This window comes from Myiozetetes cayanensis, unplaced genomic scaffold (genome assembly GCF_022539395.1).
Source record: "Myiozetetes cayanensis isolate MyiCay16 unplaced genomic scaffold, myiCay2020 scf4, whole genome shotgun sequence".
NCBI lineage: Eukaryota > Metazoa > Chordata > Aves > Passeriformes > Tyrannidae > Myiozetetes > Myiozetetes cayanensis.
The window spans coordinates 42,330,292-42,347,962 of NW_026087631.1; the positions used below are offsets into that span (position 1 = coordinate 42,330,292).

A 17,671-nucleotide genomic window follows, 5' to 3' on the forward strand; every position below is an offset into this window, starting at 1 on the left:
ACTATCTTTGAAGGCTGCTGATTAAGCAAACTTCCTGCCTAGTTGGAGAAGAAGTATTGGTACTCCTACGGGACTAAAGAAATACAAAACATAGAATTAGTTTGACAGAAAACTATCAAGGCTACAAGTCTCTGTGCTAGTATGTGTTATTTAAAACTGATGGATATAAATCCTATTACATGTTATATATGCTAACATAGAATTAATCAAAGAAAATGGCATTTAGAATATCCTGCTTACTATATATTTTAGGATATATCTGTATCTGTTAGTGCTACAGTCAACTGGTAGAATAATTTCACACTCCTCTCGTATTTTAGTTATGCTGAATCCTTCCCATGTTTGCAGAGTCTAAGCAGCAACAGAATAGTAATGAATATTGAATATTTTCCCTCTTTCCATGAACATTCCTTTATTTCAGAGCTTGTATAAAAAGGTGATACAGAGTGAGACATGAAGAAATTGAGTGGGTGAGCTCTCCCAAGTATAAATAGAGGGCTTTATATAATGCAGGTTCAGTCTCCCATTTGATCAATTACCATGCTTTCTTTAAAAATTAATGTAAGAAAACACAAATGAAATGAACACTATACACTATTAAGATGCTCCATATCAAAAACTTACATTAAATATCACAAATTTGTGGAAGATTTTCTTCTTTGTGAGGATGATGAGGCACTGGAACAGGATACCCTGAGTAGTTGTGGATGCCCTATCCCTAGAAGTGTTTAAGGCCAGGTTGGTTGTGCCTTTGAGCAACCTGGTCTAGTGGGAGGTACCCCTGCCCATGACAGAGGGATTAGAACTGAATGATCTTTAAGGTCCCTTCCAACCCTAACCATTTTATTAGTCTATTTACTGTTTAATTTATAGTGTTGCTACTTAAAACTGAAATAAGTAAAGTTTCTTGGACAGTATCCATAAGTCAACTGATATTAGGACACACATTTTGAGGAGGAGTGGGTTCATGGAGAGGTTTATTCACTGTTGCATTATACTTGCAAGAACTGTTGAAAAATATAGCAGTAATCTATGAAACTTATCTGTTGCTTTTTGTACAAGTTACTGAATGTCAAAAGGAGGTGGATACTGAGCTTTGCATATTTTAACTGTTTCTGTCAGTCTTGTTTCCTGCAAATCAATATCCAGTGGAAGCTTGAGTCAGACCCAGATTGCATCTCTCTACATGGTAAGATGGGACCAAATACGATGTTGCCAATGTTTCCTGGAAGAGTCTGTGCTCTGTTGAAAAAGCTTGAGCTGCTTTTAGTCACGCTGATTTCTTTTATTTAGAAAGATTTTAAATATTTTTTTTTCTGTTAAGCACTGCAACACACTTGCAGAGGCAAGGGGGCAACTATATAGCTCTAGGTAATTTTAATGGGATCTCTACATATTACTGGCTTGAGTTTGAGCCTGTTGGTAATAAAGTTATGCCTGCAGGTGATTACATAGTATTTTCTATAGACTCAGTAGATGGTTAATAGAATCATAGAAAATATTGCTACAAGGAACTTCATAAGAGATCTGCTCCATCCTCCTTCTGTGGCAGAATCAACAATGTAAACCATGCCTGATAGCTTAAAACTCAGTAAGGTCTACAGCTATCCAGATACATTTACTTCAGACCTCTTAGCGTTAATACAGTTTTTCCAAATATTCCGTTTAAATTTCTCTTACTTATAATTTTGTTCTTGAACTATCTGTGGTGAAAATAGGGATATTTTAGTTATCAACATAACAGAATTGCCAGTTGAACGTGTATCAGAAATCAATGCAACCAGTTTTGACTGGTCTCAACATATTTGAAGAATTAATTTAATTTAATGTTTCTCAAAATAGAACAACTTCTTCAGTAGTTTTGAGGTTCTACTCCAGCACTGCTTACATGTTGATCTGCATAAGGCCAGTTCTGGGATGGGCAATTTTTGAAAGTCTAGAAACCAAAATGGAATTACTGACATGCCAAATATAGTACGAGAACAGCCCTATTATGCGAGACTAAATCATGGTATCATACAGAATCATATAATGGTTTGGGTTGGAAGGCACCTTAAAGATCATCTAGTTCCAACCCCCCTGCTGTGGACAGGGATGTCAGTCTCTAGATCAGGTGGCTCAGAGCTGCATGCAGGGTGGTCTTGAACACTCCCAGGAATGGGGAATCTACAACCAACTTGTTCCAGTGCCTCACCAACATTATAGTGAAGAATTTATTCCTAATATCTAATCTAAATCCACCCTCCTTCGGCTTAAGGTCATTCCCCTTTTACTTTTACTACATGTCCCTGTGAGAAGTTCCTCTCCAACCTTCTTGTAAGTTGTCACTTTTAGGTACTGGGAGGCTATGATAAAGTCACCCTGGAGCCTTCTCTTCTCCAGGCTGAACAGTCAAAACTCCTCAGACTGTCTTCACAGGTGAGGTGTTTCGCCTTTGTGATCAACTTAGAGGCATTCCTCTGGGCTCATTCCAACATACTTCTTGTGTTGTGGGCCCCATACTTCTTGTGTTGTGAGCCCCAGAGCTGGACACAGTACTCCAGGTAGGGTCTCATAAGAGCAGAGTAAATGGGGACCATCATCTCCCCTAACCTGCTGGTCACATTTCTTGCTGAAGCCCAGGATGTGGTTGGCTGTCTGGGCTGCAAGCACGTGTTGCCAGTCATGTTAAGCTTTTCATCCACAAATACCCCCCAGACTTTTTCCCCAGAGCTAGTCTTGATCCATTCTCCAGTCTGTCTGCACTTGTGCCTGGAATCGCCCTGACCCAGGTGCAGGACCTTGCACTCGCCCTTGTTGAACTTCATAAGGTTTGCATGGGCCCACCTTTCCAGCCTGTCAAGGTCCCTCTGGATGGTACTCCTTCCCTCCAGCATGTCAACTACACCACATAGCTTGGTTTCATCAGTGAACTCGCTGAAGGTGCACTCGATCCCACTGTCCATGTCACTGACAGATGTTAAAAAGTGCTGGTCGCCGACGAACACCATTCATCACTGCTCTCCTCTTGGGACGCTGTATGCAACTCTTTGAGTGTGACCATCCAACTAATTTTTTTTGTTCTACAAAGCAATCCATCAAATCCACATCTCTCTTGGTTAAAGAAAAAAAAAAAAATCTTCTAAAATTTTTTACCTCTATTAGTAAGCATGAAAGGGCAGCCAGAGGGATAAGCAGAAGAATAGAATGATTTTATAGTATTTCCTTAAAGTACACTTCCAAAGTTCAGTACGAAGAAGCTCAAGTACTTCCTGGGCCAAAACCTTGTTCCTTATATTAAAAGTCCTCAGTGAACAAGCTGAGATGACTGTCTGAAACTCAATGAAGTTCTTATAGCAAAATAGATGACTAGTTTGAGAAAAACCTAATAAATGTAAGGCCTAACCCCGAGGAGAGTACCTGTCACGTAAGCACTGAGGAGTAGTCTGCTCTTACATCTGATCCTGTGTGTCACAGGCAGTTTTCACCAACGTCTGTTTGCAAGGTGACACCTGAGAATTTCCACTTGACGTTTTTCACAAGTGAATTTTCATCCACATAGGTGTGGTGTTAAAAACCTCACACTGTATTGTATTTCATCTGCAATGCAGAAAAACTGCATTTGTGTTGGCCTCTGATAAGAATTCTAATGAAAACATTGCAAGAGTAGAGGAAAAGAAACACAAGATTACCACAGGTGACTTAAATTTGGTCTCTGTCACTTTCTGACTGCAAAATAGAATTTGTTTCACATTATACATCTGTACATGTAATAACATTCAAGTTTGTTGTGACTTTAATGTGGAGCATGGTTCAGACACTAGAGCAGTCAGGGTACCAAAGGGCCAACCATATAAGCTGTATAACCAGCTTCCTCAGTCTGGAGGCTCAGGCGTTCATTTACAATTTGATGATGGCTTTCAGTATGAATATAGGCTGAATCTTACTGCAGGATTTTGTATTGAAGCACTTTAACCATTCTGACACCGTACCTTCCTACTGCATTTCCTAATTACCATAGAAATGTAATAATTATGGCTATCAGCACGACTTTTCTCTGACAGTATATCGTTCACTTCAGAGTATTTAAGAAGCAATTAGTTAAATAAATGAAGGGATTAAATTTTATCTGTCTCTGTCAGGCAAAGGATACAGTACTCATTTAACATGATAAGCAGGGCCATATCTCTTCTTCCAAAGCTGGAATCTTATAGCTTAATTTATATTTAACTGAGCACAAACTGCATGCTATATCAGTAGCACTCAGTAAGTCGTACTGGCTGACCATACGGAAGAGAAAGAGACCGATCCTTCCTTTAAAAGGATGCGAATATCTCCATCATATTTCATCACAGAAACAAGATTCAGTCAGAGACCAGGATAGGTCATGTGTTGGCTACCATTTAAGAAAAGCAATGAAAGTTGTAAATAATAATAATAATAATGCCACATCCTTTTCTTATGTTTCCCGTTCCTTGAGTGAACCATGGAAAAAGAAAGAAGGTGGAACATGTATTTTCATTTGCAATGTATCTTGTACAGTGGCTGTTATAACTGCCAACTTAACCTATCCTCACAATGTATATTTCACTTTTGAACCTAATTTGCATGTTTACTAGTAAGCATGTGTGTAGTTTCAAGGGACCCAAGGCTTATCAAAACACTACAGTATCATCAGATCTCTCTGTCCTATTCTACACTGAACCAGAAATGAGAGTCTTACTTTTGTGGTATTCATGACAGTGTACTGCAGACATCCATAGTGCAAGCTGCCTCAGTGAACCATTTATGAATCTTGTTGTTATATGGAAAAGAAGCAAGAAATCACAAGAAATGAGCATAACTGGACAAGTAATACATTGCACAGAGTAGTATGAGTGATGTACATTTTTGAAAATACAGGTAAGTGAGAATTTAAGAGTATTCTAAGGCAAGAAAGTATACAAATTAGAATCATAGAATCAACCACGTTGGAAAGGACCTCTCAAATAATTGTCCAACCCTTGATCCACTACCACTGTGGTTACTAGACCATGGCACTAAGTGCCACATCCAGTCTCATTTTAAAAACCTCCAGGGATGGAGAATCCACCACTTCCCTGGGCAGCTCATTCCAATGTCTGATTACCCTCTCTGTAAAGAATTTCTTCCTAATATCCAACCGAAACCTCCCTGGCAGAGATTAAGACCATGCCCTCTTGTCTTACTGATCATTGCCTGGGAGCAGAGACCAACACCCACCTGGCTACAGCCTCCTCTCAGGGAGTTGTAGAGAGTGATGAGGTCTCCCCTGAGCCTCCTCTTCTTCAGGCTAAACAACCCCAGCTCCCTCAGCCTCTCCTCATAGGACTTGTGTTCAAGTCCCTTCACCAGCCTGGTTGCTCTTCTCTGGACCTGCTCCAGCACCTCAATATCCTTCCTGAACTGAGGGGCCCAGAACTGCACACAGCACGCCAGGGGTGGCCTCACCAGCGCTGAGTACAGGGGAAGGATCACTTCCCTGCTCCTGCTGGCCACACTGTTCTCAATACAGGCCTGATTAGCTGGTCGTCTTGAAAATAATGGAGCAGAGAGGTTCACTTTTCATTCTACTCACTGAATAAGTCAAGTTCCTGCATGTACAACATCAAATGTTTTTGGTTTTTTAGCTACTTATATCTAGAAAATAAGTACAGACGCAAGAGTAGACCAGTGTTTAACTAGACTTCTGCAAAGACTCTTAGCAACTGAGAGGGTTAAAAGTCCATTAAGAAATTAGTAAAACAGGTGCATAACCAAAGAAAAAAAAATCATATAATTTAGACAAAACCATAGAATAGTTTGAATGGTTACATAGTACTCATCTGAAACTTGCTACATACACTTTACAGTAGTAACAAAAACCCTGTAATATCTTGATTCTTCGTTTATTACCTTATCACAAGATAACTAAAGAGTCTGAGCTTTGATGTAAATACAGACTTTGTTTTTATTATAGTGTGATACCTTGGAGTTTTGATTTTTTAATTTTTGTAGATCTCAGAAGTAGTTATGTAGTAAATGTAGATTTTAGAGTAGCAGCATATTATCCCTTTACCCTTTAACACACCAGTTCAAACCCCTGTTACCCATTCCCATATCAATTCCCCTAAATTTCACTGGCCTGTTTTGTCTCTTTTTCAAGGTAGAATTTTAGAAGAACATCTTAACCCTACAGAAGAAGATATAGCCATAGACTCAACAACCTTCAGGCCTAGAATTCTGGAAGGCCTCCAAGGACATTACGTGCTCTGAGGAAGATGAAGATGAAGAAGAGGGGGTCCCAAAATGCCCCCAGACCCAATTCCCAAGAGGCGTGGGGGGGGTAGAACCTGGGTGGTGGCCGGACAGGGATTGGGTGAAAATCATTATAAAAACTGTGAGCATCTGTATTCTGGAGTGCGTGTTGGGGGTATTCCGGAAAGCCTGGGGGCTTATTAAAGCCTTTGTATCCTTATCTTATCTCCTACATAATTTGCCTTGGAGTCTTTTTTTTTCCCCACAGCCATTTAGGCAACAGTGTGATAATTTATCTATATAGTATCAGTCCCCTAAATATTTTGCACAGAACCCAACACAATTGGGTACTTTCTGTGAGTTTTTTCAGATACTGCAATTCTTATAGCCTCATATTAGTATGGTGGTCTGATAGGACATGTATTTCTGATGTTACCACCAGCATATACATTTATCCATTTACATGTATGATTACCCACTGACAGTGGGATCTAGTGCACCCTCAGCATATTTGCTGATGACACCAGTCTGTGTGGTGTAGTTGACATGCTGGAGGGAGGGATGCCAACCTTGACAGGCTGGAGAGGTGGTACAATGCAAACCTTATGAAGTTCAACAAGGCGGAGTGCAAGATCCTACATGTGGGTTTTGGAAATCCCAGACACACCTACAGATTGGGTGGAGAAGTAATTGAGAGCAGCCCTGTGGAGAGAGACTTGGGGGTGATAGCTGATGAAGAACTCAACATGAGCTGGCAGTATGTGGTTGCCAGAAAGCCAATGAAATCCTGGGCTGCATCAAAAATAGCATGGCCAGCAGATCAAGGGAGGTGATTCCTCCCTTCTACTCTGCAAGACCCCACTTGGAATTCTGCATACAGTTCTTGTGTTGTCCCCAGCATAAGAAGGAGATGAAACTGTTGGAGCAAGTCCAGAGGAGGCCAGGAAGTTGATAAGAGGACTGGAGCACTCCCCTACGAAGACAGGCTGAGAAAGTTGGGGCTGTTCAGCCTGGAGAAGAGAAGACTGCATGGAGACCTCACAGCAACCTTTCAGTATCTGAAGGAGGCCTACAGGGAGGATGGAGAAGGACTCTTCATTAGGAACTGTAGTGATAGGACAAGGAGTAATGGATAAAAATTGAAAGAGGGGAAATATAGGTTAGAAATGAAGAAATTTTTTACTGTGAGGGCAGTGTGGCACTGGAAAATGTTGCCCAGAGAAGTTGAGGATGCCCCATCCCTGGTGTTGTTCAAGGCCATGCTGGATAAGGCCAGTGGAGGTCTAGGGGCAGGTGTCCTTGCCCATGATAGGGGGCTTGAGATTAGATGATCTTTAAGATCCCCTCCAACCCCTTAATGTTCTATGATTCTATGACTCTACGATTTTATTTCAGATTAGCAAAATAGCATAAAGTGGCACCTCTAAAGATCCTGGTAAGGAGTTTCAGAAGTGGAAATTCTCCTCATTTATACCACAGTAATTCAGAGATCACTGCTCCCATATCATTTACTTGAGGCTTAGTCATTGCTCCTTTATTTTGGCTTTAACAGGAGCATATTTTCATACACTATTTGGGTGGACAAAAGATGTACTACCTTTCTTTTTTTTCTGGGATTAGAAAGTGAAAATACATCAATCAGATATCTGAGATTCACCGTGCTTCACTAGAAAATCCTAAACTTATTCCAAGAAAGCTTCCATACAGTTAAACATGGGATTCAAATAGTTGGTATTGTAAGCAGACTAATAAATAATAAAGATCTGTTCATATTCTATTTCTTGTGTACAATGCCATGGAAAACAACTTTTGTGTGCATCAGTTACTTAAATTTGCACTGAAATTGTTTCAGTCAAGGACCTTTTTCTGAAAAATACCATCAGTAATCAATCAGACATTGACTAGCTGCAGCTTGAAGTGTTTGTTACGTGTTGTATTTTTCTTTCTTCAACATAATAGGAAATTAGGAAGGTGAATTCTGTCTCAAGGTTTAACTTACTAGACTAAATAATGATACTTGATATTTCATAGAAGAGGTGTCTTCATGATTAGTTTCAAGATTAAACAGTTGAAACAGTTATGACTGTTTGTGTGAATAGAGATAGTTTCAGGAGAGGCAGGAATTACATGGTTGTGCTCATATACTTCTAGAGCTTACTAACCTTTAGGGAACTTTATAACCTGAAATGTCTTTTGCGTGAAGTCTTACATAGAATGTAACTATTTTTCCGTATCTAAAGTTTACTTTAAAAATACAAGTACATGCTCTTCTTCCCCTTCATTCTTTCATGAAATTTATGCTTCTTCTAAATGCATTGCTTTATTCTGCTGTATAAAACTAGGTGGATTCAAATACTTACAGGAAGAATCTGAAGCATTTGCTTGTTATTAGTGTAGAGATAGTGGACTCACACATACAAAATATTCAAAATGTTTTGTTTGGGGGCTATACAGTACGAAACCACAGCCTGTAGTACAACAGAACTTTTCCCTTTTTATTTGTATTGTGCAGTATAATTTCAGGTTAATAAAACAAACAAAGACAATGCTTTTATTCTCTAATCCCCACATTTTATTATTTTTATTTAAATATAACATACTATACATTGTTGCTCAGTGATTTTTGTATCCCTTTTCTTTTCTAAATCCCTCTGCCTGTTTTCCTTTTATTCAGGAGTATAATGCTGAGGGTGACAGAAAACAGAGCTTATGTTGGAGGATTGGGGATACTCTAATGTCTGCAGTTTGCTCCCACTACAGTGGGTATTACAGTATACCAAACACAGAGGAATCATTGATTCCTTCAAGGGTTTTTCATTTTGGTTAATTTTTAGAAGCCACTTTTCATGTCAGAAATGGCTCCTGACTCACTTCAGAAAAGTGATATTTTCTGATCTTGTCATTTGAACAGCATGGTGTTTTGAGTACTATGATAACATTTATGCATAATCCTCCCCTGACCAAGTCATCCATGTAATTCTGTCCAAAGAGAATTTAATTTGTACCCTATATGTTCTTTAAGTGGTCATTCAATGTTGCATTCGCTCAAGCTCATACTGAAGGTTCAGTACAGGTGGTCCACTATGACTTGTCAGTTTTAATTACTGATTACAAATTTAAACAATTGTAGCTCGTTTTTATCATAGTCATTGTTTTGCTGTGAACTGCAATTACATTTAGAATCTGAAATTCTTATTTCTCTTTCTAGAAAAATGTCATTTGTGAAGAAGAAACCTGGAGATAAAGTACCATGAAATAGAGCATCAGCTATCAACTAAAAACATGTTGTCTCTCAATGAATTCCTAGTTTTAAAACTGCTGTTTTATTTAAGGACAGGAAATATAACCATTTGTATTTTATGGGAAAGCATTTTTTTTGCCTTTTTAAAAAAACACAAACAAACAGCTAATATTTAAATAACAGATTAAGATTGGAGTGCTGTTAAACATTGACTTAAATAAGTTATAGAAGATTCCAACAACACCAGGCTTTATAGAGGTTAAACATTCTCAAAAAGACACATTAAGCAAGGCTCTCCTTTGTACCAAAATACAGTCTCCAAACAATAAAAATAAAACCAACTTTTTCACAACAAGAAATATTGAAGATAAACTGCAGCATCAATATAATCTTATAGTTATCACTTAAAGTATTTAAAACAAAATAATATTATACTACTTTTGTTTCTTACTAAAGACACTGCAAAGGCTTACTTATTTATTTAATGGAATACAAGGTGAAGACAGTGGTACAATTGTTTGATGTACTGTTTTCTATTTATCTGCTCTAACAAAATGAATCTCAATATGGTTACAATGGTGAGCTATCCAGAGCTCTCTAAAATTACTGAGTAAAGCAAAACATAAAACAAACCTTATGTACCTTTAATTGAACAGACTTCATATTATGCTTAACTTTATTATACTGCAGTTGCTCAAGTTAAGCCATGGGGCTAGTAACACTTCATAAAAATGTGCTGGATATTATGTATTTTGAGCCTTCAGTTACTGTGATGGTTATGAAAGTCATGTTAAAGCTGGAAACCAGCACAGCTTTTCAGTTGGCTCTCATATATAATATACATGTGAGTAATAATCTCTGAAAAAATGCATGAGCATGATTTTGGATCTTCTGTCTCTCAGTCCTGAATTAGATATTGCTCTCACTATATGCCTGTGATTCTATGAGTTGGTACCAACAGCAAATAGGGTGAATGAAAGTATTGATTGAATAAGGAGTGAAGGACTGTGTTGCCTTCTCGCTTACCTTTCAGAGGCCAAATGTTAATACTTAGGAATTACATGCTAGTGTTTAATTTTAACATTTGCAATCTCAGTGACTGTAACAGGGCTGTCCACATTTAGGTTCCAGCCCAATGTGTGCTGCAGAATATCATGCTGATTGCAATGCATTAGATCCTAGCTCCAAACTGAAATCAAAGTCAGCTGAATATACACACAGATGCATTGACATCCAAGTACAGATGTGACCCCTTCTCTCAATTTCAAAATAGCAGAAAGACCCTTTGAACAAAGTATTTCTTGAAGTTTGTTCTTGAGTGCTGAAAAGCACAAAAATTTCTCCAATATAAAGAAGCCAATACCATAAATCCAAGCACTGCTTGTTTGGTCTTTTGCTTAAGTGCAAGATAGTTTAGAAAAAAGATGGATTATACAATTTAATTTCTGCCTTTAAAGCCTTGTCTAATACCTATTCTCAAAGTACTTCTGAGGTTTTGACATTTTAGTCTATCAACCTCTCTGTGAAGTACTAAGAGAAAGGGAAAATAACAAAGAAGCAAATGAGGAAAATATTTCAAATAAAAAAGATATTTAACATCCTATTAAATAAATAACTTAGAGAGAAATAGAAAGAAATGAATTTAGAACATACAAGAAAACCATACTATTCATTTTGTTAGAACAGTTATACACTACTTTGCTTATCCTATCCATTCTTCCACAAGGCTTTTGTGCATATGACCCAAGTGCTTCCAGTAAATGCTTGCGTGTCTAACTGTTCATTGAATCATTAGGCTTGAATGAGCAATTAAGGACTTTGATATGAGTTAGTATTCCATAAATAGCATTCCCCATGAAGATCACGCAACAGATTGTCTTATGTCCATCAAGGTCTGTTGCAGTGATAAAAAAAAATAAAAAAAAAAAATGTTCACACTGGCAATAAATTCCATCCCCTTTGATCCAGCTTGCATTTTGATTATAAGATACGACAACAAACTAAATAAAGGTATTTCATGTGCTAGCGATAAGTACAAAACCTTCAAAGGCTTCCCCTGCTCTCATTTCAAACATGCAGATGTCTGTGCTATTTCTCTGCTTTTACCCTTTAAGAGAATCACTAAATATTCTTGACATAACAGCCTTTGGTTCAGCTGCATCAAAAAAATAGTATGTTCATCTATGACATGACCACCATGGGAAGAAAGTGAGCTGAAGTGTTTTTCCTTCTTGTTTTCTGTCCTCTCTTTGTGGTTCCCCTCCCATTCAGAGCCACAAACATTTGCCTTCCATTGTGCTTCCAATTTAAGGATGCGTATGTGTTATATCCATTTTCTTCTATTCTTTCCTTCAATTTGCAATCACTATTAAACTCCTTCTGTTAAAAGAGGAAAAAATACACAAATTCAGAACAAACATAACGTTTCAGAATTGCAGCATACTGAAGGCAAATACTTTCTAAATATATTTTGAAGATTTTAGTGTTCACTGACACCCCTTTAGGATTCTACAGTGTATTTAAATAAAAGTTTCACTGTGTTCTCAGTAGTTAAAGCAAATCAGTTAGATGGCAAAAAGTGAAACTAACAAAAGGTATAATTAGTTACTCAGTGAATAATTATAGCAATGAAATGATATAAATTAGTCAGAGCTGAAAATAAATTTCTCTCTGTTAGAATAGGGCAACAATATTAAAACAAATTCTCAGTCAAATTCTCAATCCCAAAAGTATAAGGAGGCAATCTTGGAATCATTTATCATATTTCAGTTCTAACAAATATAACCCTTAAATATCTTCAACGAGATATTGATACCATATGTTAAACAAATATGTATGGCATGGCACTACTTCTTATTTAAAGTAAGATCCTTTAAAGTACACTAATCATGAAAAAGGGCTTTTTGGATGGGTGCAAATCACTGTTATGCTGCTATTATAATGGATGTGAGGCCTGTTTACTTTGCTGACCAGAAGATGGGTTTAGCCTTAAAAAGAATCTTGTATGATCCTGTATCTTACTGACTAAACCAGCTTGAAAGTAATTTTTTCTATAGTACCAGGGATTAAAGTTTTTCTGTTTTTAAAGGAGAACCAGTTGTCAATTTGTTAGAAGGAATAAAAAATACAAGCATGTGGAAGCATGTTGTCATATGTACTTTTACACAGATCTACTTTTCTATACTGGAGCCAAGAATACTTTGTTTTAATAAACAAGTAATTCCTACATACAAATCCACCCAATTTTAACAAACTACTTATATTCCATTTAGAAGGCTTTTAAAAGTGGAATTATTACAACATAATTAAATTAAAATGAAAAGCCAGTATTTTATTGTTTCTGCATTTCCAAAAATAAGATGTCATTTCACAGCTCAAGCAGAAACATGACAGAATCTCAGAGTATGATATACTAATTGCAGGCATTATTTTTAATTTATCTGTGAACAAGACAATAAATAAGTATGAATAATAAAACAAGTTTCATGGTACAGGTAATAATTTCAGGCACATTGTATCTATTATTACAATCAAAATCCCAAGATATTCAGGAAATAAACACATAGAAAGTATCCACATTAATAAAAAAGAATATATGAACATATGTATTTTCTATACCTATTAACTTAAAAGTAGAATTTTAAAACTAGTTAATGTTCAGTACTTTGATACAAGGAGAATTTTGTGTGTATAATTAATGTTTTAGTTGCCTCTAAGACCGTGGAACACATGCTTAACAGAACTGCACATATTCAAACTCTATGTGTCTCTAAGATTACTAGTTATTTGAACAATGATTGCTACAAAGTGACTATTGAAATTGCCTCTATTCACAAAGCTATATATAGATAATTTAATATCTATTTTCCGTAATATGCTGCCTTGAGTGTCAAGGTATTAAAAAGGCAGATGGCCACCAATCACAGTTCCAAACTGTAGTAATTTCTCCTGTCTGCAGGCAGCTTATTTTGTTAAAGAAACCAAATAGTGAGTCTTCCTTTGGTCCCTCATTCCAAGCAGAGTCAGTCAAATGGAAAAGTATTTGGTAAACACAGAAGAAGTCAACTTGTTTTCCCAGATGCAGAATTGTACTCAAATTCAAACTTTTACCTCTATTCTTAGACAATAGAGAGAGAACAGACGATGTTGTGATGTGGTTAAGAAGTCTTACTGGCAGGGGGTCTGAGTGCTACCCAGGACTGCCTTGCTTATTTCAAACAAATTTCAGCATAATCCTGCACCAGTGTCTATTGTGCACATGCTCAAGAGTGTTTTTACAATTTTTATTGGTTCTGGTATTCATATCCATCTGCAAGCTGTCACACTGTAGTAATATGAGGCTAACTGCAAATCTTGGGAGTCTGGGAAAAATAATAACAGAAGCATTCTTGAAATTGCTAAAGTATTATGGAATAGGTTTCGATATATCATTATGTTGTGATTTTATGATGTGAATATTGAAAAATTATCTCAGCTGGAATTAAAAGAAGGCTTTCCAAAGTCGTATCCTCCCATCAACACTATTTCTAATACACTATGAATTACTGAATCTTCTGGCAGCAGTTTCCACCTATGGCACATGAAAAGCTGCTTTGACTTCTTTTGTCCATATATATAGGGCTATGTACTCTCACCATACCAACCAGGACAAACAACTTGGGTAAGAAAACTTGGGTTGGCCCATCACAAAGGACTAAACTTCACACTATAAACTGAAGTATGTGAATTGAAGATGTTGACTTATGCTAAAACCATCACCGGTGTACAGAAGCACACCTACAATGACTATACTGAATAACTCAGTACACAGTTATCTCTCATTACAGCAGGACTAAGCCCTGATCATCCTGTAGTTCTGATCAGTGTAATTTTAGAAATGAAAATGTACATTTAAAGGAGTTTAAGAAACATTTATTTGTTCTGATCTTTCCTTGATGTGATCCTCTGACACTGTCACAGAGTTTAGAATGTCGCTTTTCAATCAGGAGTGACTAGCCACAGTGAAGATGAGGGAGGACAGTTTTTATTGTTTGTATGAACTAAACCCACATAGTAAATATGTTTCCTTAAAAATGAGGGACAAATGGACTCAAGCCCCTTGAGTCTCAGTTTAAGATTAGCATTACTTTGTTATTTTCAGCAGAAGGAGGAGAATTAACCACATCACTTGAGGATACACCCAGTGACCTTCTTTCTACAAAGCCTATGGATGTTCAGAACACTGAGTAACCTGAAGACTGGCTCACAACCTTTCCAAGAACTGACAAAACATTGCAAAATTACAAACCAAACCAGATGTAATACCGGAAGAATCTGGAGTTTGTGTAATAATGTGGACGTGTGATTATACATTTGAGTTTAGTTGTCAGATTTATATATCATATTGCTTTCTACTAAAAATATTTGGATAGTTACTGGGTTTTCTTGGGTTGGCTTGTTTTTGTTTGTTTGATTATTTGGGTCGTTTTCTTCCCCCCCACCCCCAAAGTATCAGTAACCCCAAACTTAACACAAATAAAAATATTGCATACATGAAAAACTTCCAAATGTTAACCAAATTCTGCTCAGACTAAGCATATCTGATGATATACAAGTTCATGTCTCTCTGTACTGCCCATAATCTTTTGTATTAATTAACACAGTCAATTTAAAGCTGGCTACTCTAGAAATCTTCAAAATTGTAGTTTGATGATTTGGTGTGTTTACTCGATTAGCTCAAGTTTCCATGATTTCAAGTACACTTTATCCCTCCCAGAATTACTGCTAAATGTGACTGCAGTGCAGAAAAACAGGGAAAAAAAACCCTTCAAGACTACATTTTGTAGGACCATCTCCATTGACCTCTCCTTAACAAGAAATGTGACTGAAGCAGTAAGCATATTAAATCCCAGCATGTGTGCCGGTATGATATGAGCTTAGCAAACAAGAGAAAGCTTGTGCAGAGGGGTGATTCTGGTTTATCAGAGGATGAAATTTTGATGAACAGCTCACTTCAGCTCTAATTAGCAGTAATACACAGACAAGTGAGGTTTTCAGTAGTCAAGACAGGGAATGGTGCTGACTTCCGCAACCTATTTGGAATGTAAAAAGGTACTTACAGAGCCGTAGACTTTTCCTTTTTTGTTCATGGCTAAATAGTAGTTGCTCTTAATAGACTTAACTGCCACAACTCCAATTTCTACAGATGTTATCTCCAATATGCCTAAAAAAAAAAAAGAATTAGACTATTTAATCACTTTTTTTAGAGGATTTTCTCACTATAGAAAAGACAACAAACCTGAAAAAGACTAAACTTGTAATATTCTGGACCAATCAACCAACAAACTTTAGCAAAAGTCTTCTCTAAACAATTGCAAGAATATACATAAACATTTTTTCAATTAACATTTTGCTAACCCTGCATTTTAAACCACATAGATAGTCAAACAGCTCCATTCTTCTTAGCATAGATTTTGCTAAAGTTTATCAGAAGAGACATCAGAACCACAGCACTAAATTAAATATATAGCATATGTCAATAGAATGTTAGATTTCCCCCAATCTTCAAAACCCTTGGTAAACAACTTATTCCTTGTATGACATTTAGATAAACTAAGTCTGTTGGTTGCACTGAGCTGATAAATTCACTTTTGGCAAGTGTCTTGACAATTTGGGATATAGTCAGACTAACCCAAATAGCCACACTATCTTTGTCTTTCAGATATCAGAAACATTGCTCTGTTCGTAACAAATATGATTAATTTTTTTTTCCTTTAAAATGAACTGTTTCTGCAACACTGGATAGTTCAAGGAACTAGTAATGGGAGATACAGCTTTTCATCTCTGTTTTCTGCCCAGGAGCATACTGACTTGGGAGCAGTAGAACTTACTACTAGGAGCAAAGGTCCCTCTGACATCTGGAGCTGCCTACCTACTGCCAAGCACAGGAGATATGGCCAGTTCCTTAAATGAAAACTCTAAAAACAATTTCCATAGTTACACGCAATATTAGCTTGAGAATTAGCACAAAGTGCTTACGTGGAAATAAGAGAAAGTGAACTCAGGGGAACTCTGTAATCAAGGAAGACCCAGAAAACGTGAGGTAAAGATTCTCTTAGGACTCATAAGCTACTCAAAGGAAGGCTCAGGGGGGACCTCCTTGCTCTGTACAAATACAGAGCGTAGTGTGGTGAGCTGGGGTTTGATCTCTCCTGTCATATCTGCAGTGAGAGGACCAGAGGAAATGGCCTTTAGTAGAAAGAAGAAAGATTCAGATTAGAAATAAGAATAACTTTTTCTTGTTAGGGTGGTCAGGCATTCAAATAGGTTGCCCATGAGGTGGTGGAGTCACGACCACTGGAGTGTTAAAGAGGCATCTGGATCTGGTGCTGGGTGATACGGTTTAGTGGTTTAGGGGTTACAGTGATGGTGCTGTGTTGACAGTTGAACTTGATGATCTTGATGACCCAACCTTCATGATTCTGTGATCTTCTATGATCTTTTAAGGCTAACTTGCCTACTGTTGCAAAGGAACCATATATTATTTTCCGTATGTAAGACAAAGAGAATTATCTCTAATCTCAAGAAAAGTTGTGAGGGCTCCTTAATTAGGTCTTGATAGTCAGCTTGTATATACCTGTGTCATGACATTGATAGAGGCAGCTCAGTGAGTCCATACCAGCCAAGGCCTATTATCTTTGTACTATTCTTAAAATGTTGCTCATTTTCACAGCAAAGAAAAGCCAAAGTTGCTTTCTTGATTTTCTACAAAAACATTATTATAGAGAACTAAGGAGCTCTCCCACGGGAGATCTGCTAAGGTATTTGTGCTCAAAATCAAACAGAGTTAAGTGGACTGCCTAAAGTTTTGTGGATGACAAAATATTAGAGGGTAAGAATGTGGTATGAACACTGCTACAACACCAAAAGTGACACAGTGCTTTTTGTATTTTCCATGCCAAAAAGTGATGAGAAGAATTCAGTTAATACAGAACTGTATTGCAGTAACCTGAACTATTCTGGGCCTATTTCTAACAGTAAGATCAGTAACAAAACAAAAAAATAAAACAAACCAAAGCACAAACAAACAAGCAAAAATGATACTGCATAATGTGCCATTATTTTATGTTGAAATGGATTAAACTGACTTAGATTTTACCATACTATCCTTGTAACAGTAACCATATTAGACCATTTCAATTGACTGTTACATTAGCA

The 17,671-nt window shown here is 37.2% G+C and overlaps 1 protein-coding gene across 2 annotated transcripts in view; it reads right to left on the reverse strand.

Moving 5' to 3' along the window:
• Positions 1-17,671, reverse strand: part of FGF10 (fibroblast growth factor 10) — a 255,163-nt gene that overhangs the window by 183,438 nt on the left and 54,054 nt on the right. The window contains exons 2-3 of one of the 2 annotated variants that reach the window (XR_007630574.1): positions 15,574-15,677; positions 9,144-11,854 (exon numbers count right to left, since the gene is read on the reverse strand). Coding sequence is in view for 1 of the 2 variants with exons in the window: in XM_050329509.1 (XP_050185466.1) it covers positions 11,657-11,854; positions 15,574-15,677 (302 nt within the window). In the remaining variant the exon portion in view is untranslated. Of the gene's footprint in view, positions 1-8,783; positions 11,855-15,573; positions 15,678-17,671 lie in introns of those variants that run through there. The other variant, XM_050329509.1, reaches the window with a different exon arrangement.